The sequence below is a fragment of the Spinacia oleracea genome, chromosome 2 (genome assembly GCF_020520425.1).
Source record: "Spinacia oleracea cultivar Varoflay chromosome 2, BTI_SOV_V1, whole genome shotgun sequence".
Taxonomy (NCBI): domain Eukaryota; kingdom Viridiplantae; phylum Streptophyta; class Magnoliopsida; order Caryophyllales; family Amaranthaceae; genus Spinacia; species Spinacia oleracea.
In genome coordinates, this window is record NC_079488.1 from 106,648,668 (window position 1) to 106,672,201 (window position 23,534).

Here is a 23,534-nt window from a genome sequence, read left to right on the forward strand (position 1 = left end):
GTACTCGTTTACCAATAAAAGTTACTTTTATAATCTGGATAGGTTTTGATTTTACCAAGAAGGTCTATTATCTGTTCCACATCATAGGTAGGATCTCAATACAAGAAAATGGGTGTATCCAATCATGCTAATCCCATTGAAAAAACATAGCTACAGCCTACAGGGCAAGCAGCAATACAAGTATACAACTAATGCAGGAAGCTGCAACTGGATATCCAGTGAAGCTGTTATTGAGGAGCATAGGTACTCTCCTATCCCTCCCCGTTTTCCCTACAGATGATCAAGTTTAGGGAAGGTTATACCTGTTATTTAACAATGAGCCGTTTCAGTTCACATATTGTATTCCTGTAATTTTACTCCCGTTATGAAGTTGAAGAGCAGCATTGCCAACCACCTGCATATTTTCCCATTGTTCAATCAGTAACAGAACATCCTTGATTATTTTGAAGCATAGTCTAAATAATAAAGATGATCCTTTTTATTTTTCTAAAGATATATGAAGAACTTTGGAAATTTTACAATGTACGTGGGCATGAAATGATGGGAAACTCAAATTTATGCATACAAAATTTTCAAGAATCATTTTAAGGTTGTGACACAGGGATAGTGAAGAACGTTGCAATTCGTAATGCATTGTCCTTGCCATGACACATCACAAAAAAATACTTCAATTTGTTTATCATGGATAAATACGACCCACTAATACTTCAATGCTGTAAACTAGGTTCTATGGGAAGTTTACAACCATTAATACCTAACACAAATCATTAGAACATTTTCAGTTTCTGATACAACATTTTCAGGTGATGTCCAGCCTTCTCATTCCGTCTGATTAGTGCTGCCTTTAAACTAAATGGCAAGAAATGTTTATATTAACAGAAGTTTCAGAACCATCGTAGAAGATAAATACAAAGCATTAGTCAATGCTAGTGCTAAACCTTTATGGTTAAAGAGACGCCACCTCAAATTGGTGCAGGTACATGATGTAATGGACTAAGTTATACTCCCTCCGTCCCAAATTAGTTGTTACACTTTTCTTTTTCATCCGTCTCAGATTCGTTGTTACACTTCTAAATTAGGAATGACCCCACAATTATTATATTGTCTCTCTCTTTCCACTATTTTTTTTTTGTCCCCACACCCTCTCATTCAATTAAAAAAATACCCCACTAACTCCTATCATATTTACTTTTTCAATAAAATAACAATTGATAACCAAACAACCACTTAGCATCTAAAACTTTGTGCAAAGGTAAGTGTAACGAGTAATTTGGGACGGAGGGAGTACTTCATAATATGAGAATTTAATAGATATTCTCAACCAAAAGTCATTAGAGTAACTCAAATTCAATTTCAATTTTCTTAAACACGAAATTTTGTATACCTTTGCCATGGATCTATAGGAATGTTCTGTAACCCCAGCAACATGAGGTGTGATTAGAACATTTGGAAGCTGCAAAATTGGATCATTGGGATCAAATGGCTCTGTCCAAGCCACATCGATACCCAAGCCTCCCAAATGACCAGACTTGAGACTTTGAGCAACAGCATCATAATCTAGGAGACCTCCACGAGCAACATTTACCAGATAGCCCCCCTGGATAACATAGTGAAAATCCAAAACAATTGACAATTATCAAAATGTAACACACGGTAAAATACTATATCAGCACCAAGACATTTTTTTAATTGAATTGAACTAGTTTCTCATTGTAGAGTCTCTGCTCCGCCATAGAGATTCTTGACATGCTAATTTTATTGAAGGTGAGGAAGGATCAGCTTACTTGAATCAAAGATACTTAGATAGGCAGAACAAACCTTTTTCATGGATTGTATGAATGAATGGTTTATGACACCGGCCTACACATTAATAAAAACACCTTGGTCAGCACCTCTCTTTGACTAACACGGAAATTGACAGCAAGTGTGTAACCTTACAGTCTCATGGTTCATATTCAGGCAACAAACAACTATGTCTGCCATGCCTGCATACTTGTATATATCATCATGGCTACCCTTCTCATCAACAAGATCACCAACACGATCAACATGGCTGGAGGTCCAACTGCGTTTTGTTGCAAGGATTTTAACATCAAATGGTCTCAAGCGCTTTGCCAATTCACACCCAATATTCCCAAGTCCCAAAATAAACACCTATTTTTAGCATATATGAACTTCATGTGAGATTGAAAATTGTATGTCATTCTTAGAGATAACAGCAACTCGAGAAAACAATGGTAAAAAAGACGAAATCAACTGAAACGAACACCGAGAAATCTTGTTCACAACTTCTGCTAACTTAAAGACCTTTATCTAATAATCTAGTATTCACAATTGAATCTACTACTTTAAACTACAAACAAGCTGCAACCTCCGACATTAGATTTAGGGACAACTTTTCACTCATTGTTGAACTCACTGTTGGGGTAACTCGTGAACTACTAAGTTACATTATTCTTCATGATTGAAACTGAAAACTGCCACTTGTGTTCACATTTCTTACAGAAACTAATATTAGCTCTACCTATCACCGATTAGTCAAACAACATAGATAACATTCAGATACTTTCAAACTCTTAGCTAGAAATTCCTGACTCATGAATATAGTAAGCAGGGAAGATATAACAATGGAATGCCAAAACTTTGGTGTAGCAATGAAAAAAAGCATTAGCCGGGGGATTCTGAGAAGGGGGAACTCACAGTTTTCCCAAATAAAGTTCCACCGGCAGGCTCGCCGAGCTTTTTCAGTTTTATTGAAATCTCCATCTCCTTCTACAAAATGTACTTAAACTATTAAAATGCTAGCTAGGAAGCTAAAACACAAGACTAGTAGATGAAAAGTCAAAAGAGATATATGACTGCCGGATGATGCAAACATATAAATGCCTACTTGTTTCCGTAGAAGTCCCAACATCAGATATATTGCCATCTCTGCACACGATGCAGCATTTCCGGTGCCATCAGCTGGAATTCTAGCAACTTTAATTCCATGTTCTGTTGCTGCATCCGCATTAACACCTGCTAACAGCAGAGGCCAGCCATGATGTCAATGGAGGCAGAAAACCCTAAGTCTTTCCTTCACTAGTCATTCCGAAAAAAGAATGGAAACCCAGAGACTAGAGAAATACCCTCTAAACCAACACCAAATTGCAATATGAGCTTCATTTGTTTTGCACGAGAAATAATATCTGAATCTATTCGCATCATCCTTGGAATGCACATGTGATAGTTGCCAATTACATTGGGAATATCACTAAGCGGAACATCATCAACCTACAACAAAAATTTCAATGAGGAGAGGCTTTCATCAGAGAAGTATTTAACAATCGTATAGTTGAAACACTTGATCAATTCTTAGACAATTAAATATCTCTAAGAAGCTCGATATTTTATTAAGTTCAGACTTCAAAATGGAATAAAACCAGCATGAGCGAGATTCAAGTTCAAATTGTGTGAAACATGCATGAGCAACATTCAAGTTCAAAACAGTATGAAACAAGCATGATCAACATATAGCGGGACTTTCATGATCGGTTGTCAGATATGCCCCAAAAATTACTTTCTAATCAAGAAAGAAGCCCCTTATGATCTAGGATAACGGAACACCCAAATCAGCTGTGAAGTGTACAATTTCCCAAGTTATGCACCTAAATGTTCATCATTTGTGGGCATGAAGCCTCAATATTATTGATTTCCAGGAAGTTACTCATGATCAATAAAAGATCATCCCTCGCTCACCCCCAATTCCGTTTCTAGAACTCCAAACATGAAATTGCGGCTACAATGACTTTCAATTGGGAGTCTTATATACTTTAATAATGAAACCATTGTATCTCCAATGTCCAATACCGGCTAACGCCCAAGCCACACTTGAACCAAATCGAACATAGGCATTGCTAAGTTTTTACCAGAAATCAGAAACTAAGCACAATAATGGAACAAACATATACTTTTAGTTTTTACCAATGCTGAAAAATCTCCAAATATGATTTTTACCTGGATATAAGGATGTTCACTCAAATACTCTTTAGTATAGCGATAAGAATCAACAAATTGTTGCCCACAAAAGAGTACTCGGGTAATTTTCTCTTCAATTCCACCCATTTTCTCTTCACTCACAATTGTACTTGCTGATAAAATGTGTAAACAAGAAAAAAAATCAGAAAAATAACTCAAAAACAAGATGGGGATTTTGAAGAAGTTTCTATTACATCAAGATTCAAGAATTCCCATTACCCATAAAATGGGGTTGCAAGTAATGAAGAAACCATTCAACATTAAACCTAAAAAGTACTACTATTGTATTAATCATACTTGAAAATATACACTTTCTCATAATACTGGAACCTTAAAAAATTAAGAAAAAAAATTGATGAAGAAATAAAGGGGATAATACAGAGATCAAACGAAGGAAAGATAGTTGTTTTACCTGAGTGGAGATTGAGAGAAAGAGTTGCAGCAAATTTGAATGCGCACCCGATAATTGGACAAAAGTTAGTCACTCTTCTTGAAACTGAAGGTAACATGATTTGAGAATTTCATCTTTGGCTTTTATTTTATTTCCCTGGTTAGTGGTAGACTTGGAAAGCAAGACAGGCTTGTGCAAAAATCTGGAAGATAAAAAACCAATCATTGAAAAAGCCAATAAAAAATGAGGTTAATCAAATCAAAATAATAGGGTTAGAGTTGACCTTTTCTAAATATTTTTAAAACCCGAATAAAAAGTGTAGGTAATCTAACCAAAATAATGATGATCGAACCTGTCGAAGATAGAATATCACATGTAACTAGAAACATACTAGAGCCGCTATTTTTAACATTTCACCTAAACTTTACTTTTTTTTACTTTACAAATCATTTGTATGAATCTCCATCGTCAATTGAGTTGACAGTTTTGCTCAAGGTAAAATAGACAGTTCATTTATTTACGATTGTTGGTGAACCAGAGAAAAACATACCTTTACAAACTTGTGCCGATGTGGATCGTAGATTGAGAATTTTACAAAAAGGGGGCATTTTTTGGAAAATTTTGCCTTCTAGTATTTTAGTCGGAAATCGGTTATAAAAGGAGAATGGCATCAAAGTAAAACTAAAATATGAAGTAAAAAAGACAGAAATATGAGTTGGTTAATGTGAGCATATAACATCATCAATTGAATGTTACGGAGTAATATATTATCATATTCTGGTATACATATAAGCACTCATGTTTTCTATGTAGATACATGGACGAATTTTTGTTTTGTTTGTCCGTACACATTGGAGATAATAATAGAATTTTTCAACAAAATGTAAGTATATCATTTGATGATGTACAAGGTGGTGGTGCATCATGGACTTAGGTTTAGAGGAACTTACGATGTACGAATTGGTAGTATATTTACTTACTTCTGTTTTCTAGAAATTACATCCTCGCAACAATTTCAAATATTTCTTAATATTCTTGTACTATAATAATTATAACTTAATTTAAAGAGGGTGGTAAAAATTGATGCTGTTACTTTTTAAAGTAAAAATAATGTTTACATAATATTAAGAAAAGGACTTTTCAAAATCAAAAAATTGTGAGAAATGATTTTTTTTTTTTTTAAAAAAAAGTTGTGAGATATGACCTAAAATCAAATTTTTGTTGTGAATTGAGACCTTCACCCATTTTTCGGTAATTGACTCAATTTTTTCGGCGTTGACCCACGCGTGCGGGTCACGTGCCTAATAAATTTTATTTTATTTCTTTCATATTCCCTCCAATTCCCCCCTCTACCTAATTATCTCTCAATAGAAACTCTGCCCTCTCTCTCCTCGAGGAAGCAACGACTTTTTATAAGCAATCGTCCACGAATTGATGAAGCTTGACGAAGAAGGTGAAGTGAACAAAGCAACGAGGAGAGAGAGTGCAAAGTTTTTTTTAGGATTAATTAATTAGTTAGGGGGGAAATTTGAGGGAAATCTGAAAGGAAAAAAAATTACTCCATATTTTTTACTAGGCAAGTGACCTGCACGCGCGGGTCATTGCCGGGAAAATTGAGTCAATCACCGGAAAATGGGTGAAGGTCTCAATCACAACAATTGATTTTAGGTCCTATCTCACAACTTTTTTTTTAAGGTTCTTTATCACAATATTTTGACTTTAAAAAGTTTTTTCTCACAAAAAATCTTTACATTAATTAAAGACCTCCTAAATCTTCATTTATATTAATTAATAATTACGGAGTATGGCATTTGTTTCCTAATTAAAATTAAAATTTCGTTATTTAATTTATTTACACATTTCTATCTTTTTTTTGACATTTTGATCGACAATAGACCTCCATTTCGTATTTGCAGTATTTCACAACTTTTTTTCTTCTCAAGAAGATATTATCCAACCAATTATTACCTTTTAAAAAAAAAAATCTATATTATACTTGTTTGTTACTCCGTATTTTGAAAAAAAATATACAGCCACTTTGATTTGTTGTTGAAAATATTAGTATTCAGCTACGCATTAGGTTTAAATTTTATAACAATAATCTAACAAGGATAGTGTACATAATCTCACCACAACAAAACGGGTCAAATATGACGACAATAAGCTTTTGAGAAGTCTCTCTTTTCATCAAGAGATCTGGTTCTGACATAACCTTGGCAGCAGTGTATTTAGACGACATGATTCTCACAAAACAGATCATAATAAAGTCATCTCTGATCTCAAACAGAGCTTAGCTCCGACTACATCCGGATTCGACCCGGGTCACCAGAGCTTAGCTCCGACTACATCCGGTGGGTGAGTCTCCCAACAAGAGTTTCTGCATACGGCGAGGCTCGAACCCGAGACCTCCCTTAAGCGGCATCAAGCTGCTTACCACTTGAGCCAACTCTATGTTGGTACTTTTACCCGTTGATTGTTTTATCTTTACTGCATGAAATGATTTCATTAGTCTGTTTCGTTTTTATAAGGCGTTTCATACCAGTCGCCCACTCGCCCCCCTTGATCCCCAACAAAATTAAACCGCGCCCAAAGCATTTCAATCTTCCCTCCTCTTCGTCTTTCCTATTCCAAACCCTAATTTTGTCTGTAAACTTCATTTCGTCTACTCTCCAACTCTCATCTTAGCTTAGTGAAGTGCAATAAGGCTGCAATCTCACTCCCTTCTCTTTTATTTCTTCGAATTTGTGTCACAATCAGGTAGCAATCTTGAATCGAATCCTGAAATAAAAGCCGCACTTCCACCATCGCCGGCGGTGTTCGCAATTGTTCCGACAAATCGATTTCAAAAATGGAAAATGTTCAACAGGTTAGTCAAATTCACCCATTTCCCTCTCTAATCTATGAATCTATGTTAATGAATTTTCATTCTCACAAATCAATTGGATCGAATTTCTGCAGATTTTAGAGAATCAAGTTTTAACAGTTGCGAAAGCAATGGAGGATAAGATCGACGATGAAATCGCAGCCCTAGATCGCCTAGAAAGCGACGATATAGAAGTGTTGAGAGAGAAGAGGATTAAGCAAATGAAGAAAATGGCGGAGAAGCGTAGCCGTTGGATCTCCCTCGGCCATGGCGATTATTCCGAGATTCCTTCTGAAAAGGAATTCTTCTCTGTTGTTAAAGCTAGTGATCGCGTAGTTTGCCATTTCTATCGCGAAAATTGGCCTTGTAAGGTAAATATCTTTTGATTTCTCTCGATTTTTCATTTTTTTTTTGGAAATTTGCTATTGTTACTGGAATTGTGTTTTATTTTGATTTATTTTCGGAGCACTGGGAATTTTTTAGCTCAAATGGGAGGAGGAAATAAGTGAATTCTATATTGAAGGATGCGTTTTGCACTTTTACATGAAAATCTTTGGATGTTTTTGGGGTTCATGAGACCATCATATAGTGGGGAAAGTTTTGCAACCTTTTGATAAAGTTGAAATGAACATTTGCCCTTTTTTTGCTGATTAACTCGTTATGTTCTCTTCATTAAGCCTAAGGGCACGCTTGGATTGGGTGTAATGAATTATGGGGTAATAAAAGTCAAACCACCATAATAAAAGGACAATGAAGGTGAATTGAGGTGGTTGCAAGGAGGGTGGTGTGGTGGTATTGTGATGAGAAGTTGTGGTAGTGGTGGTGTTGTGAGGAGAAGGGAGGAAGGGTGGAAGTAATTACCCCAAATGAGGGTAATAATCACCCTAGTGGGATGGTGGGTAACTATTCCCCCTATGATGAGGGTATTTGTTCCCCCTTCCCTTTTATTTTCTTCTTGCCAACACTAGCTTGTTCCCTTTGCCACCACTTCTTCCCCTCATCATCACCTTCTATTACCTTAGTTTGACTTTTATTACCCCTTTAATACATTACCCTCAATCCAAGCATGCCCTAATAAGTTAAAAGAGTGTAGAATAAAAACAAGTTGATACATCTTTGATCAAATTGAATTAAAAAATCTCCAACTTTTTGGGATTTAGGATGTCATGGAAGAAGAAAATAGATCAGGGTTGGTGCTTGATTAGCTCATTTTTTGGTTTTATATTGCTTAGCCTAACAAGTGAAGAGTATAGAAGGAAAACAGATTATGGTCAGTCCTTCATTTATATGGTCTTAATTGAATACTCAAGAGTGGGGGGAAAACATTGGAGTTTTATAGATGGTCAAGTTTGACTAAGAAGGTTATATTGATTCACTCACTATTTGGAGACAGAAGGAAGCAGAGCAGTGGTTACTCACTTACTCCCTTGCTTGGGAATTAAGCTGGGAAGAAAACTGAGCATTTGAGTGGGGATTATTAATTTATATATCCCGTAAAGGGTAATAAGAGTATTCTTTTGATCTTGGTTTACAAGTACTTATTCAGAATCATGTAGGTGAAAGTCTATCGGAAATTTTTCCTTAGATATTGGCCGGGGAGTTTATTCACCCCTTTGCTTATGTTACAGCCATTACTTCCTTTATTATTTTCTAGAAAGATTTCTATTTTGTGTTCTGTATAAGTGAAGTTGAAGTTCTTTGACTGTCAAGAGGCAATCTAGAGTTTGAATTGATGGAGGTACTTAATTAGATTCTTTAGATATGATTAATATTATCTCAACTCTCTGAGTTGTGAGTCTGTGTCTAGTTGTCTACTATGGTACTATCCTAAGGTCTTTCTGGTTCTGGCAAGGTTGTTGTCCCTTATTGCCGTATTTGTGTGGATGCCTGGCTGGACTGATTGGTTTTTCTTTTTCTTTTAATTTAAACTAGTGTATGCCCGTGAATAAGCACGGAATATAAAATGTTATGGAGTAAGAAGTACAGAGTACTAATTTAATTATAATTATAATAAATCACATTTTACTACTATCTTTGCTGGCCTTGATGTTATTACCTTTCAAACAATGTACTCCGCAACCATGTTAAGTGTTTTTTTAGTACTTACCTGTCTTATCGGGTATATAAATATGAGTGTTGTATAAGAATTGATATTGGCCATTAAGTAATGTAAAACAGAAAGATAAGAAAAAGCTCAATTACAAACCACCATTACAATTAATGTACCTAAAGCAAACTCTAATGGCTGGAAAATCGAATTTCCATACCTTCTTTGACTTCCAAGTATATATCTAATTTAACGTTCAATTTTCACCCTAAGTTGATCATAGAATCACACTATCTCACATGAAGTAAAAGCTCACTCAATCATGTGAAAAGCGTGTAAATTTGAGAATGTGAGATGGTATAACATTACACCTAGACGACTTAAAAGTAGAATGAATACCTCAATACCCTGATAAAACTTATTGTTATAAGTATGTAACCATGTATTAAATGGGCCTCGCATAACCCATTCATTACTTGAAATGAAAAATACGGAGTTACTAACATCAAATTACACCAATTGCATAAATATTAGAGCACCATAAGAACAACATCTTTACATGTATGTACTTACATAAGGAACTAAACGGAGTACATGAAAGCTTATATGAATACCTTAATTAGTGTTAACTAATACACATGTGCATCATTAGTCTTAAGTTCTTAACAATTCCCAAATAAACATCCTTATAAAAAAATAACAAATAATTTATCTTTAATATTATTGAAAATTTATCAAAGAATCAATTGTTCATTGATTGACCAGGTATAGCTATAATGAAGCTACTATCAGTATAGACTCAATACTATGTTATCTAGTAGCTTTAAAATTAATGATAAATTGTTAAATTGTCATGACAGTGATGACAGCATGTACCAATTAGCATTTACAATATTGCAGCCAGTAAATTGGAAGTCCAAACAATGAAAAAACACTTGAAGCAGAATAATATGTATGATTTATTAAGGTAGCCAGATAGAGCTAACCATAGATATCCCATGGTGTGTGGTAGTTAGCGAAGACGACGATCTCTAAATCCTAAAACGGCCTTCGACTCTTTGAGTGGGCATCGTAGTATATATGAAGAGGGTGGTGCCAAAGCCTCCCCTCCCATGTGTACACCTTCGAAAACCTAACCTAAACATAAATCAGGGGCATAAGTAAATTTGCAAAAAGTTCCAAATGTGTAAGATATTGACCAAAATTGAATTGGAACGGTCATAAATGTTTCAGAACAAAAATTTACATAAACTCAATGAACAAAACAAGCAACTATCCAATTAATGCAATCATAGACTCATACCACTTCATTTCGTACCTCCATTTTCAGTTGCTACACCACTATTAACAAATAACGAAGTCTTCGTCGCCTTATACGATTTGATTTAATAGAATTCTAAAACTGCAAGTGTAAAACAAAAATTATGCAACGATCAAACTTAAGAAAAACCACTGATGATGCTAATAAAATGCATTTGTCTTCAAGAATAGCAGGCAAAAGATTATAAAGCAAAACAATTGAAAAAGAGCGGGACCTAAAATTAGATAAAACCGAGTAGTAAGGAGAAGGAACCTCTAAGGAGTTAGAACACCTTCATGTCAACTGCTAGGTATGGGCCAACCGAGATGGGGGTGATAAGAGTCCTTTCCTTGTTTCTAAAGAGATCAAGGGGAAGTTATGGGGAGTTTGGGACTTTGGATCAGTTAAACTTGTTTCTAGCTCGTAGTTTTTTTTGGGAGGTAGAGTTTTTAAAATTAAAATTTGAAGGGGATAAAAGTGGTGGGAGAGTGTTTTGGAGGGAATGCACATAAATGCTCCATTGAGAATTTGGAAGCCTCATAACAAAAATGACATTCTTATTATTATATGGGATGATTTCTGAACAAGTCATCTCCTCAGGACTTCTAGTCTCTCATCTCAGTTGGAATCATTTCCTCTTTCCCCTGCCAATCTCAAGATATAAAGATATAGAGAGAGGCATGTGAATACGGAGCACGGTTTTTAAAGTGGTTGGCAGAGTGTGGAAAGAACTTTGAGACTTTAAGAGTTGCAATATCTGATGGTTTCTAACTTTCTACAGTTGGGGGATTTTAGAGATTAGGACTTGATGAGAGTTTCTGCATGTTTCTGTTGTTAGGGTTGGTAGTGTAGCTACAAGGTTGGGTAATGGTAGTGGTTAGACATGGTATAGCCTGTATTTTGTTTGTTTTATGGTGATTTTTGGAGGGAATGAAACCAAAATAGTTCAAAGTGGTTGTCCCAAACCTTGGGTCAATGGCTGAGAATTTTGGGTCATCTCTTAGTTAGTTGTACTAGTGAAATTTATTTAAAGCTAAATTGCATGGAAGACCTGCTTATGATTTGTCTAGGCTCTTTAGGGAGTTAGATTTCCTCCAAGGGCTACTTTTAGCCTGACTCAAGTTGTCCGTCAGGTATATGGGAAAAGCTCATATAATGTTTTTATAGGTGAATTTTGAATGGACTGAAACAGAGCAGTCAATGCTAAAATAATTTTTCTGATTTATACCCATGTTATTGTACTTGTGAGTAAGAGGTACATCAATACATCCCATACATGACAATGAAGATTACTATTGTTTGAGGGAGTCTAACTTATTCCAATGGCTTTACACTTTCAAACATCACTTAGAGCATGTACATAGCTTTTGGAGTGGCTCTCCAAATAGCTCTCCAACGAGAAGCTAGGTAGCACCGATACGGATACGGTAACGGGTACGGATACGGGGACGGAAAACGGCAAAACCAAAATTTCTAAAAACGGGTACGGCATGGATTCGGCAAAAAATAAAAAATAAAATATATATATATATATATATATATATATATATATATATATATTACTAGTAACTAATGATAAAAATTACGAAGTACATTGTAACTCAGTATAAAGTTTCTACTGAGATGGGTGGTGGCCCCCAATAAATAAAAAAAACTAAAAGCTACAAAGTATTTAAAATTGTTTAAATAATAATAATAAATAAGAAGAGTGGACCTTTTGACCACTTTCTTTAATTCACTACTCCTTCAATATTTTGGATGTACTAAAGATACCAGTGCACTTTTTGACGCACCCTATTTCACTCACCTTCTTTTCTCTCTCCTCCTTCAATCCACCGACCAGCAGCGACCACCTTCTTTTCTCTCTCTCCTCCTTCAGTCCACCGATCACCGACCACCGACCACCTTCTTTTCTTCTTTTCTCTCTCCTCCTTCAATCCACCGACCACGGCAATCCACCGAACCGGCAAGTCGAAGCCTCGAAGGATCCGAGAACTTAAGAAGAAGGCCGGCAAGGAGAACGACCGGCAAGGAGAAACGGCCGGCGGCGACGAACACCCGCTACCCCAAGTCGCCAACGGTCCAGGTGAGAGAGAATTTGCCTCAATTTGGGGATTTTGAAAAATAAACCCTAATTTATGAATTTGGGCTAACATAATACTCCGGGTACGTGATTTCAAGCCCGAATACGTACCCACCCGTCCCCAAAAACGAATCCAACCGTACCCATTTCCTACCCGCGTAACCCACTATTTAGATTCGGCCCGGGGACGTATTTGGGGGCGTACCCGTACCGTACCCGTACCGTACCCGTACCCGGTACGGGATTCGGCACCCGGGCAACGTACCCGTGCTTCATAGACGAGAAGTATCTATTGGCCAACATTGGGGCTATTGAGAGGCTCTTGAGTAGCTCTTCATGGAGAGGCAGAGAGCTACCTTGGTTGGCCAAGACACATCCAAGAATTGATTTTTGTTGACAAGTGGAGAGTCACTTGTTTGTGAAAGACAATTAATTACGACAATTGAATAAATAAAAAATGTAATATGGGACCACCAATAGTAAAAAAGAGATTGAAGAGCTCTTTTGAAGAAGCCACCAATGCTGGGTGTTTTTTGGAAAGGGTTCTTGAGAGTGTCTTGTAGAGAGAGAGTGGAGAGTTAGTTGGAGAGCTCTCACCAATATACATGCTCTTAGTGTTCATTGTGCCTTCATGAGTTATACATTGTAATCTCTACTTCTAAGTCTTATAACTTGTATGAATTGAGGGAAAGAGGTTCTAGAGATTTATGTTTATGATGCATATAGGACTAATGTAGTTAAAGAAGCAAGATAATATGGGCTATGAAGTGCGTTTGGAAGAAGTGTTTCATTTGAGGATGTTATGAATTGCCACTTGCCAGCAGATACTGTAAAGTAGTTTATCTTATCTGGGTCAGAATATTTGAGTAGCATTGAAATGTGAGATAACAATATTACATCACTGATTGTGTCTCTCTGTCTTGTGTAGGTAATGGACAAGCACTTAAGCGTTTTGGCAAAGCAACATATTGAGACACGATTTGTAAAAATTCAGGCTGAGAAAAGTCCATTCTTAGCTGAAAAGCTGAAGATTGTCGTCCTTCCTACCCTTGCAGTTATAAAGAATGCCAAAGTTGAAAATTATATGGTATGTTATCTAAACCTGCTATCCTTGTGCACAACAATCTATCAAAATAGTAACTTTTGTCAATTTTAGGTCGGTTTTGATGAGCTTGGTGGCCGTGATGATTTTAGCACAGAGGAACTAGAGGAGAGATTAGCTAAGTATCAGGCTATCATCTTTGACGGTGAATCATCAGTAAAACCCTCAAGAACTCAGGGACATACCAGAAGTGTGCGACAAAGTGAAACCCATGATTCGTCAGATTCAGATTAGAGTTGTCTGAGCTGTAGGTCACTTCGCCTTTCTTTCATGATGTTATAATCTTTTTGTACTTGATAGTGAATGCAGGGAAGGAGAGGGGGCAAAAACAGAGCTATGTGGAGGGTGAAAGAGAAAGAAAGAGGTACCATTTTTAGGGTGTAGTACATTTGGATTGTACTATGATCAATCGAATGAATTTGAGTTCAGCCTGTATAATATTACTTTTAGTCAAATTAGTAGCCCACATGTTACTACTCTGTAATGTTTATTGGCTATGTATTAGTATTGCTCTTTGAGTGTTTCTGGTGAGTTCAATGTTCTTTTTCACATCGTATCAATTTGTAAGGTACCTAAGCATGGCCAAAGCATAGATTAACCCCTCTAGTAATTCTTCCAAGTATCCCAATTCTTCAAGGTCGGCAAAGAAATGATTTACGGCAGGACTTTCGGCAAACTTTCCCCTGATTACAATCATGTCAGATGCATAAGTTCTTTGTTGTTCTTCAAAGTTGTTTTTACAAATTGTTGAAAGTCCATGATATTAATAAGCAGTAAAATGTTTACTAGATGAAGTTGGATTCTGGATTCACTTGAGGTACTTGAGCTTAAGAGGTAGCTGGATTAAAGAGATCTTTATTTTTAAATGAAAAAACCCGTAAAGTGATAGTAATTCTAAAATAAATACATACCGGAGATAGTCCAATAAATAACAATAATTTTTTGCGTAAATACTAAAAAAATCCTTTTAGTATAGTTTTATGAATATCGTCGAGCGATTTTCTTCGATATTGCTTAAAGAGCGTTAAATTTTCAAAATACACCATTTTATAACATATTTGATATTTCCCACCCTATCGTCCACGTCTACATCAAAACCGGGATAATATTTTTTTTATCAATCGGTACTAAATCGCCAACTCAAATAGCGGTTGACTTGACTAAATTGCCATTTCAATTAGCGGCTTAGATTTCAACCATTTTATGGCTGCAAACTGGAAACAACAGGTTGTGAGGTATGATGCAGTTTACATCATTGAACCGCCAATTCAAATGGCGGTTTGCTTTAAAACAAAATCGTCATTTGAGATGGTGGTTTTGTGCTAACCGTATTTAGAAATTTCATATTCTTTAAGCAATATTGAAGGAAATCGCTCGATATCACCGGTTATTTTATTCGTTCTTTTTTTTTAAAAAAGAAAGCCTTCAACGTCGTACCAGTGAAAGATAGAATAATTGCGATAAATAAGATCAAGCGTCAAAATCACAAAAATATGGCGTGAGAAAAAAAGTAAAAAGCAGGGCAGTGGCAGGCGCAGCCCCCTCTGTATCATCTCTCTCGCCTGGTACCTAATTTCTCGCCTCCTCCTTCTTACACTCAAATTTTAATTTGTTTTACTGTATTTTTAGCTTTTGATTCAGAGCTTACTGTGTACTTTAGGTTTATTTTAAATTGATCAAATTATTTGCTTAATCATTGTTGTGCTTAACATATTTTTACAACTAAAATCAGTAATTTATATCGTAAATACTAGAATTAACAGATGGAATTGCATCTGGGTATCACGGAATCACGCAATTATGCAAACCCCCTTTTGGATTTTGGATTTTGAGTGGGAAAATGGAATTGCACGTTTATGTTTTAGTTAAGAATAATGTAGGGTTTAATTCAAAGGGGTTTTTCTGATTTGTAATTTTTTTTCCCACTTAAATCAAGAAAAATGAGAACCAAAAGAAAATCTTTGATTGAGGAAAGGTATCATGGGATCAGAAGGAGGCAATTGAGTTTTCTAAAGATGGTACAAGAAAGAGCTGCGAAAATGCAAACATCATTGGTGCCGTTTTTACCTAATGATTTGATGTTTAAGGTCTTTCTTTTACTACCCATTAAATCTCTTTTGAGGTTTACTTCTGTTTGTAAGGCATGGTATAAGCTGATTCATTGTGCTGAATTTGTTGAGGCTTACAATACTCATGCTCAGACTACCCCAATCATACTCCGAGGGGTCGATAATGACAGACCGAACACTTTCCATGTCGAAACCCAACTCAGTCAGTCCGAAAACTTTTGCTTGTTCCCTTGTAGCTCGGGGTTAAAACGAAGCAAGTTCATCCATTTCTTGGAGATTGAAAATGAGAAGGCTAAGTTAATTGACCTCAATATTAGCTGTTCTGGCACAGTTGTGTCCACTTGCAATGGATTGGTTTTGATCATTTCTATGCATGAAGGACTTAGGAGGCATATATATTCTTCCTCTGAGCTGCCATTGGTCAACAGTCGAGAAAAACCAGGACGGCTAATTGTGATGAATCCTATGACTAGGAAATTGATAGGGTTTCCTCTAGGCACTCTTCCTAGTAAACATAACGATGAGTCGTATGGGCTAGTTTTTAGTCATTCAAAGGGTGTTTATAAAGTGGTGCATTTGTTCAAGGATAAATTAGGGTTTATCGGTTGTGAGATTTTGAGCTTGAAGACAAGATCATGGAAATCGGTTGATGGGCCGGTGGGAGCACTTTTTCATAAATTAGGCCAAACACCCATATCAGTACTTGGAGCTTTGCACTGGTTTCCCGGCCCATCTGGTACTGATTATATAATTTCTATGGGGGCCGATGATGAAAAATTCTCCGCGATAAACCTTCCAAAGACTATGGGTGTACATGATAGGCTAGTTGAAATGGGTGGTTTTCTGAGCTTTGTGAACAGTTTGGACAAAGACCACATAGAGGTGTGGGTCTTGAAAGGGATAGAAGGAACAGAATGGGTCAAACAACACACCATTCGTATCGATGCTATTTTGGGTTATGTGGATAATGATGAGTACTCATTACCTTCTTTTGGTTTGAATGGCAAAGAAATGGTGTTTAGGAGAAGAGAGAGATTCTATTCATACGACTTTGAGCTTGAAGAAATCAGAGAGATTGAAATGGACCATGGAAGGATTAAGACCTATGATAATATCATGCCTCACTCGAATAACCTTGCTACTTGGGAACCTCTTGAACCTATGAGGTAAAAACTTTTCAGGCCAATCTCTTAGATGTTGTAATTTTCTAGTACTAGAATTTTGTGCTTCTGTGAATTTTAGTCTTCTTCAATTTATCTTGTACATTTTCGTGCTTCCATGAAGTTTTCATCTTTCTTAATTGCACCATAGACAATTGACAAACTTAATTGCACCATAGAGCATTAACTGAACTTATCTGAACTTAATGAAATAAGTCGAACAGAACAGAGCCGTACTATGTAGTCATGTCTTTATGTTGTCTAATTTGGATGAGTTCGTTATCTAAAATCTGTTTTAGGCCATAGAATCCTTGGCAGCCAGAAGGGCATAACAAGCTCAGACCGTTAAAAGAACTTGCGTAACACAAATGCTTGAACATGTTTCTGCTCTGTATAAACTGCTTACATGTTTCTGCTGCTTGTATATTTCCCCCTGCAGAATCAGAAAACAATAATATTACTGACTGGTTTATTTCTTTTCTTGTATAGTTAAACTCGGAGAATTATGCCTTGAAGGTTGAAGCTCTTGAAGGCCTGAAGCTGCTCGAGAACATCTGAATATAAACATTAATATTAATATTATCACCGTGTTCATATTTTTCACCCCCTTAACATGTTTAATCATAATTATTTGACACTTTCGATTAGCTTGATGATTGTGACGGACTGACGGTAATGTGGCCTGAATATAGTTATACTGTCCAATGTCCACATATACTCTCTTGTATATATGGAAGATATTGCAGCGAGTTAATGGAGTATTTTAATTTAGTAATGGAGTTTAAATCTGGTTTTGGTGATCTAAAATTGTATTCAAGGGTGATCTTTAACTCTGTCTATGATGCTAATTGTGCTAACATGATCTCTGCTGATATGTATGTACAGCGACCTGTGTTCTTGCTGTTGTACTATGCCCCAACTTGTTCTTTAATCAGAAACCGATAACAATAGCTGTGTTCTTGAGTACTTGACCCGATATTAACCCATTCCCGAAATGCTAAGTGTCTCTTGAAAATAACATCAACTAAAAACAACCCGACTTTACTTGATCAATTGCAGTCCGAACTGAATAAACCCGATTTAACCCAATAATTGACCAATAGTGATCCAAACTTCTTCTTTTTGCTTGGGTCTCTTGTCCCGTTTTAAGCAATAGTAATAGTATAAGACTAGTAACAATCGCAACAACAATATAATAAATACGAGTAAATGATAATAATAACCGAGCAAATCTAAAATGACCGGATTTACACATGATGATGCAATCAAACCGGAGCCTAACTTAAATCCGAACCAAAAAAACCGCGATATCTAAAACTTACAATCCGATATGAACATACCTAAAAATGACGCGAAATCAAACCAATGAGCCCAACCTTAGACCTAAATCCAGCCCAAAAGTGAAGTTGACTTGAATTAGCAAGTATTGATTTGATCTGAACTAAACTGAACGATTTTATTTTTATTTTTTATTAGTGTGATTGTGTGAATGGGTCACAAAGGCAATACAAATTACGGAGTACTCCCTCCGTCCCTTAATACTTGCACCGTTTTGACTAGACACGCTTGTCGATGCACAACTTTGACCACCAATATCTTTAACTACATATTATAAAAATTTATAAAAATATTAATACTTTGAAAATATATATAAAGATGAAGTCAACAATATATTATATACTAACATTTGTTTTCATATGCTAGAAATAAAATAGGGTCAAAGTGAATCATGTAAATAGTGCAAAAAGTCAAAACGGTGCGAGTATTAAGGGACAGAGGGAGTAGTAAATTACAAAAGGGGTGGGGAGATTAGACCTATCGTATACATGTTTTGTACGACGCTTAATACGTAACTAGGTATGTACGGAATACTCCGTAACATTTAAACCCTCAAAATTAAATCTTGCTCGTGAAAGACTCCAAAAAGCAGTGCAACAAGTCAGCGACTGCGGCCCTCTGTTCTTCTTCATCATCATCTTCCGTTCAACATCTCTTGTTTGGTTTAATTTCTTCTCCTTTGAGCTTTTTCATTCTATTTTTCTTAACTGTTCCTTGATTTCTGTGTTTTTTATTTGGGTATTTTCTAACTGATCATATTATCCCTTCAAAATTGTAAAAGCTGATCAAATTAGTTGCATGATCTCAACTTTTTTGGATTAATTAATAATTTCATATCAAATTGCATTTGGGTTTCACTGTATCACCGGAAAATATGAAACCCTTTTGGATTAATTCATCTAATTTTAGGTTTTGATTGTATGTACTTCGTAAATGTATATAGCTATGAATAGTGAATTAGGTTAAACCAATATAACATGGGTTTAACAAAGGGCTTTTCTAATTTGTTGAGTTATTTGTTTTTCTCTTACATAATATTTCTGTAAACTTATTAGTAAAATAGTTGTTGTTTCACACTTTCACTGATAAATTTGTTACATGATCATGAAATTTGATCACTTGAATCAGGAAAGATGAATAGGAAAAGAAATACTTTGTTTGAGGAAAAGCATAATGAGATCGAAAAAAGGAAGATGAGCTTAATACAGATGGTACACAAAAGAGCTGCCAAAATGCAAATTACCTGGGTATCATTTTTACCAAATGATTTGATCTTTCAAATCTTTCTGTTACTCCCAATCAAATCTATTCTGAGATTTACTTGTGTTTGCAAGGCATGGTATAAGCTGATCCATTGTGCTGAGTTTGTTGAGTCTTACAATAAACAAGCTCAAACAACCCCAATCTTACTCAGAGGAATCTATAATGAGAAACCAAACACTTTCCATGCCGAAACACAACTCAATCAATCCAAAAACTTCAGTTTCTTCCCTTGTAGCTTTGGGTCTAGAACACGAAGTAAGTTCATCTATTTCTTGGAGATTGAAGATGACAATGGAAAACTTCTTGACCTTAACATGAGTTGTTATGGCTCAGTTGTATCCTCTTGCAATGGATTGATTTTGATCACTTCAATGAATGAAGAACTTCGGAGGTATAGACATTACTCCATGGGTGAGTTTATGGTTGACAGCCGAACAATTCCAGGGAAGTTAATAGTGATGAATCCTATGACTAGGAAACTGATAGGGTTTCCTGTAGGCACTCTTCCTGGTAAGCTTTACGATGAGTCGTATGGGCTTATGTTTAGCCATTCAAAGGGTGTTTATAAAGTGGTGCATTTGTTCAAGGATGAATCTGGGTTTATTGGTTGTGAGATTTTGAGCTTGAAGACAAGATCATGGAAAGCGGTAGATGGGCCCGTGGGAGCAACTTTTCATAGTTTTGGACACACACCTATTCCTACAAAAGGGGGTTTGCACTGGGTTCTTGGTTCTGTTGGTTATGATTACATATTATCTATGGGGGTTGATGATGAAAAATTCTTTGTCACTGACCTTCCACAGACTATGGGTAAGTATGATAGGCTAGTCGAAATGGGTGGTTTTTTGAGCTTTGTGACTGGTTTATATAAGAACCATATAGAGGTGTGGATCTTGAAGGAATTCAAAGGAACAACAAAATGGGTCAAACATCACACTATTCGCATCAATGCTAGTCCGGATTATGTGGATTTTGTGGAGAACGATAATGTGGATAATGAGGAGCATGGTAATGTGAACAATGAGGATAATGCAGAGCATGGTAATGTGAACAATGAGGATAATGCAGAGCATGGTAATGTGGATGGTAATGTGGATGATGAGGAAATTTCATTATCTTGTTTTGCTTTAAATGGCAAAGAAATGGTGTTTAGGAGAAGAGAGAAAATGTATGTATATGACTTTGAGGTTGAAGAAATCAGAGAGATCAAAATGGATAGTGGAAAGATTATGGGACATGAGAATATCATGCCTCACTCGAATAACCTTGCTACCTGGGAACATCTTGAACCTATGAGGTAAATATATGCTTTCTAGTCTAAACTCTTGCTCCTAAATGTTAGTACTGAGTTAGTTTTTCTACAAAGTTATACTTTCATCAATCTATATAATAGATTCTCATAGTTTTTTATACTTCGTATATGTGAAGTTCAATCTTTTTTAATTGCTACATTTCATCGGAGTTTTAGAGTGCATTTAAAAGATGTTGTATTTTGGAATGGAAGGTTTGAAACTTGATGGAAGTTAGTAGGAAGAGCTATCAATCTGCTATGTAAGAGTAGCTCTAAAGCATGAAAAAAACTTGTCTAAGTACTCCCTCTGTCCCTTAATACTCGCACCGCTTTCCTTTTCGGGGCGTCCCTTAATACTTGCACCGCTTCTATAAATGGAAATTTATACCAATATTATATTATTTCACACATACTTACTAACCCCACCTACACATCTATTCCCTACAAAAAATCATTTAAAAATTCACACCCCCACTCACCACTCCCCACCTCTTACACATTTCCCATTAACTATATTAAAAAAATACCTCACTATCAACTAACACTCATTAAAAAAATAAGTCAATTCAAATGTCTTAAACTCCGCACCGGTCAAACCGGTGCGAGTATTAAGGGACGGAGGGAGTATGTGTTATCCGTATTAACAGCTTACCTGCTTCTGTTTCTGTTTCTGCAGTGTGTACTTTTGTCCTGTTTGTAATTGCAGAAACAACTATGTTTGGATCTCTGACTGATGATTTTCTTTTACAGTTAAACTCGGGAAATTTTGTGCCACGCCTTTTAAGGCTTGAAGAATAACAGCTGAATATGCGTATTAATAAATTATGATCATGCTCACCCAGAGGGATTCAGGGACTGTTAAAATGTAGAAGTATGACGAATTGATGCGTTTTTGCCTTGTTTGCTACCCATGGTCGTTTTATATCATGTTATATTTTTCTTCTTAGTTGTTCATTAGCTTGACTTGTAAATTTAATATACAATACTTAAATTGGGTCATTTCATCATCATTATTATTACCCCATTGCCTCAAAAAGGCTCCCGCAAAAGACGGAGTAAGGGGAGGTCGGACGTAAGTAACCTAACCCCTGCAATTGCAGAGATGTTGTTTCCAATTGAGCCAAAAGCGACAACGGGACGACCATCCTCTACTCCATGAAAAGGAAGCGAAGAGGTTCTAAGAGTCATTTTGATTTAGTCCATTACATCCCACAGCCAAACGAATAAATGAATTTTTAGCTCCATTGAAAATGGACAATCCAACTAGAATATGATAGCAAAAGAAATTTAGAAGCCAAATGGTTCAGAATAATCAACATCCAATACAAGAAAATAATCATTTTGAAGATACAGAAAGAGTTGAAAGAACATTTCTATTTCTCTACAGTTCTTTCGAGTTCCAAGTAGAGAACGGGGAACAAAAAGATATTGGCTTTAATGAGTTGTGCAAACCATAGTTGTATGATGAAGGGTTTAGTTTGGTGTGGACGAGAAACGATATATGATGGCAGAGCTACTAAAGATGCTAAAAAGGACTTGGCAAGCTCTTGGAAGAAACTTAACTGGAAACTTGTATAAAGGGAGAAATTTCGAGTTAATCTCAGTGATTGGAAAACTTTTCCAATCAAATGGCATTTTCGTAAATATTTTGCTTGAAAACTGTAGGTGGTATAATGTTACGTGTTGACAGTATATTTGTAGTTATTTACTGCATATTACTCGGTGTTGATTGTATACAACTTATGAACATTGAACTACTAAAATGCAATATTGTTTATTGGTAAGTAATTGACTGTATATTTATAGTTGTGGATTGATTATTAGTAGAAGTTTATTGTACTTTGCGAGTTGTTGACTGTATATTATATAGTTTTGATGTATTATGAAAATACAATTATGATCGTACATGTGGCCTATATTTGATGACATGTCACCCACATTTAATGGCATTTTCGTAATAAAATCATCAATTATTTACGAAAATGCCATTTGATTGGAAAAAAATTTCAATCACTGAGATTAACTCGGAAAGGCTCGTATAAAGGTAAGTATATTATCCTAAAAGTCAGTTGGGTCACTAAATTAACTTGTATATATTATACAATACAGAGTAACTCATACAAATGCAAATCACTAACTTTAAAAGCTCTGATCTTTGATTTCTACCATTACTGTGATTAATTCAATATATTATGATTACACAGATGTCAACATGATAGATGCTAAGCTGTATTTTAAATTCAGAACTTAGAGATTCTATTAACAGCATGCAAATAGCTGTCTCACATCAGTATTTCACATTTGAACATCTAGGAACTGGTTTTCAGAAAGTTTCGATGATTGAATAAAGTTTGTGAATAACTGGTGCATCTAAAACATTAACCAATCTTAAAAGACTGAAGAAAAAAAGCAATTAGAGAAGAGACACGTGAACGAGAGTACGAAGAAGACAAAAATCAAAGAAGAAAACGTAAAAGCCTCAATCTTTGTTTTGGTTTAATGTTGTCTATAGTTTAGACTCTAGAAAAATTACTCCAAGTTGCATGAAAACATTCACATACTTCCCCACACAACGATCAACCATCACTTTTCATGTCAACCATAACATGG

General features: G+C 35.8%; 4 protein-coding genes across 8 annotated transcripts; 3 read left to right on the forward strand and 1 right to left on the reverse strand.

Annotated features, from left to right (window-relative positions):
• Window positions 1-7: 7 nt before the first annotated feature.
• Window positions 8-4,587, reverse strand: LOC110785936 (uncharacterized). Of its 2 annotated transcripts, none has more exons than XM_021990458.2 (9): window positions 4,430-4,587; window positions 3,997-4,130; window positions 3,129-3,273; window positions 2,891-3,018; window positions 2,701-2,772; window positions 1,939-2,154; window positions 1,819-1,860; window positions 1,385-1,597; window positions 8-394 (listed from the first exon to the last, which is right to left on the reverse strand). In XM_021990458.2, exons 1-9 carry the CDS (start codon window positions 4,524-4,526, stop codon window positions 326-328), a joined length of 1,116 nt encoding a protein of 371 aa, XP_021846150.1. In that variant the 5' UTR covers window positions 4,527-4,587; the 3' UTR covers window positions 8-325. The 2 variants fall into 2 exon arrangements, with proteins under 2 accessions (XP_021846150.1, XP_021846142.1); XM_021990450.2 differs by having other exon boundaries at window positions 2,891-3,021.
• Window positions 4,588-6,944: 2,357 nt separating this feature from the next.
• On the forward strand, window positions 6,945-14,352 carry LOC110785958 (thioredoxin domain-containing protein 9 homolog). Its single transcript, XM_021990465.2, has 4 exons — window positions 6,945-7,274; window positions 7,367-7,642; window positions 13,630-13,788; window positions 13,858-14,352. The coding sequence occupies exons 1-4, from the start codon at window positions 7,257-7,259 to the stop codon at window positions 14,035-14,037; spliced, it is 633 nt and encodes a 210-aa protein (XP_021846157.1). The 5' UTR covers window positions 6,945-7,256; the 3' UTR covers window positions 14,038-14,352.
• A 901-nt stretch (window positions 14,353-15,253) lies between these two features.
• On the forward strand, window positions 15,254-17,807 carry LOC110785982 (F-box/kelch-repeat protein At2g43445). Its single transcript, XM_021990489.2, has 3 exons — window positions 15,254-15,368; window positions 15,740-17,038; window positions 17,522-17,807. Exons 2-3 carry the CDS (start codon window positions 15,744-15,746, stop codon window positions 17,523-17,525), a joined length of 1,299 nt encoding a protein of 432 aa, XP_021846181.1. The 5' UTR covers window positions 15,254-15,368; window positions 15,740-15,743; the 3' UTR covers window positions 17,526-17,807.
• A 1,069-nt stretch (window positions 17,808-18,876) lies between these two features.
• Window positions 18,877-21,943, forward strand: LOC110785965 (putative F-box protein At1g47790). 4 transcript variants are annotated; one of them, XM_021990483.2, is made up of 4 exons: window positions 18,877-19,032; window positions 19,499-19,617; window positions 19,705-20,930; window positions 21,675-21,943. In XM_021990483.2, the coding sequence occupies exons 2-4, from the start codon at window positions 19,504-19,506 to the stop codon at window positions 21,676-21,678; spliced, it is 1,344 nt and encodes a 447-aa protein (XP_021846175.2). In that variant the 5' UTR covers window positions 18,877-19,032; window positions 19,499-19,503; the 3' UTR covers window positions 21,679-21,943. The 4 variants fall into 4 exon arrangements, with proteins under 4 accessions (XP_021846175.2, XP_021846165.2, XP_056693670.1 ...); XM_021990473.2 differs by having other exon boundaries at window positions 19,499-20,930; XM_056837692.1 differs by having other exon boundaries at window positions 18,933-19,617.
• Window positions 21,944-23,534: the final 1,591 nt, after the last annotated feature.

Excerpts from the sequence above, each read along its gene's own strand:
- LOC110785982 (XM_021990489.2), top strand. The coding sequence starts at position 15,744 with ATGAGAACCAAAAGAAAATCTTTGATTGAGGAAAGGTATCATGGGATC.
- LOC110785936 (XM_021990450.2), bottom strand. The coding sequence starts at position 4,526 with ATGTTACCTTCAGTTTCAAGAAGAGTGACTAACTTTTGTCCAATTATC. Across the intron at positions 1,861-1,938 it reads TGAATATGAACCATGAGACT|GCCGGTGTCATAAACCATTC; the intron begins GTAAGGTTACAC and ends ATTAATGTGTAG. Across the intron at positions 1,598-1,818 it reads TCATACAATCCATGAAAAAG|GGGGGCTATCTGGTAAATGT; the intron begins GTTTGTTCTGCC and ends TATGTTATCCAG.
- LOC110785965 (XM_021990473.2), top strand. The coding sequence starts at position 19,504 with ATGAATAGGAAAAGAAATACTTTGTTTGAGGAAAAGCATAATGAGATC.
- LOC110785958 (XM_021990465.2), top strand. Across the intron at positions 7,643-13,629 it reads GCGAAAATTGGCCTTGTAAG|GTAATGGACAAGCACTTAAG; the intron begins GTAAATATCTTT and ends TGTCTTGTGTAG. Across the intron at positions 13,789-13,857 it reads CCAAAGTTGAAAATTATATG|GTCGGTTTTGATGAGCTTGG; the intron begins GTATGTTATCTA and ends TGTCAATTTTAG.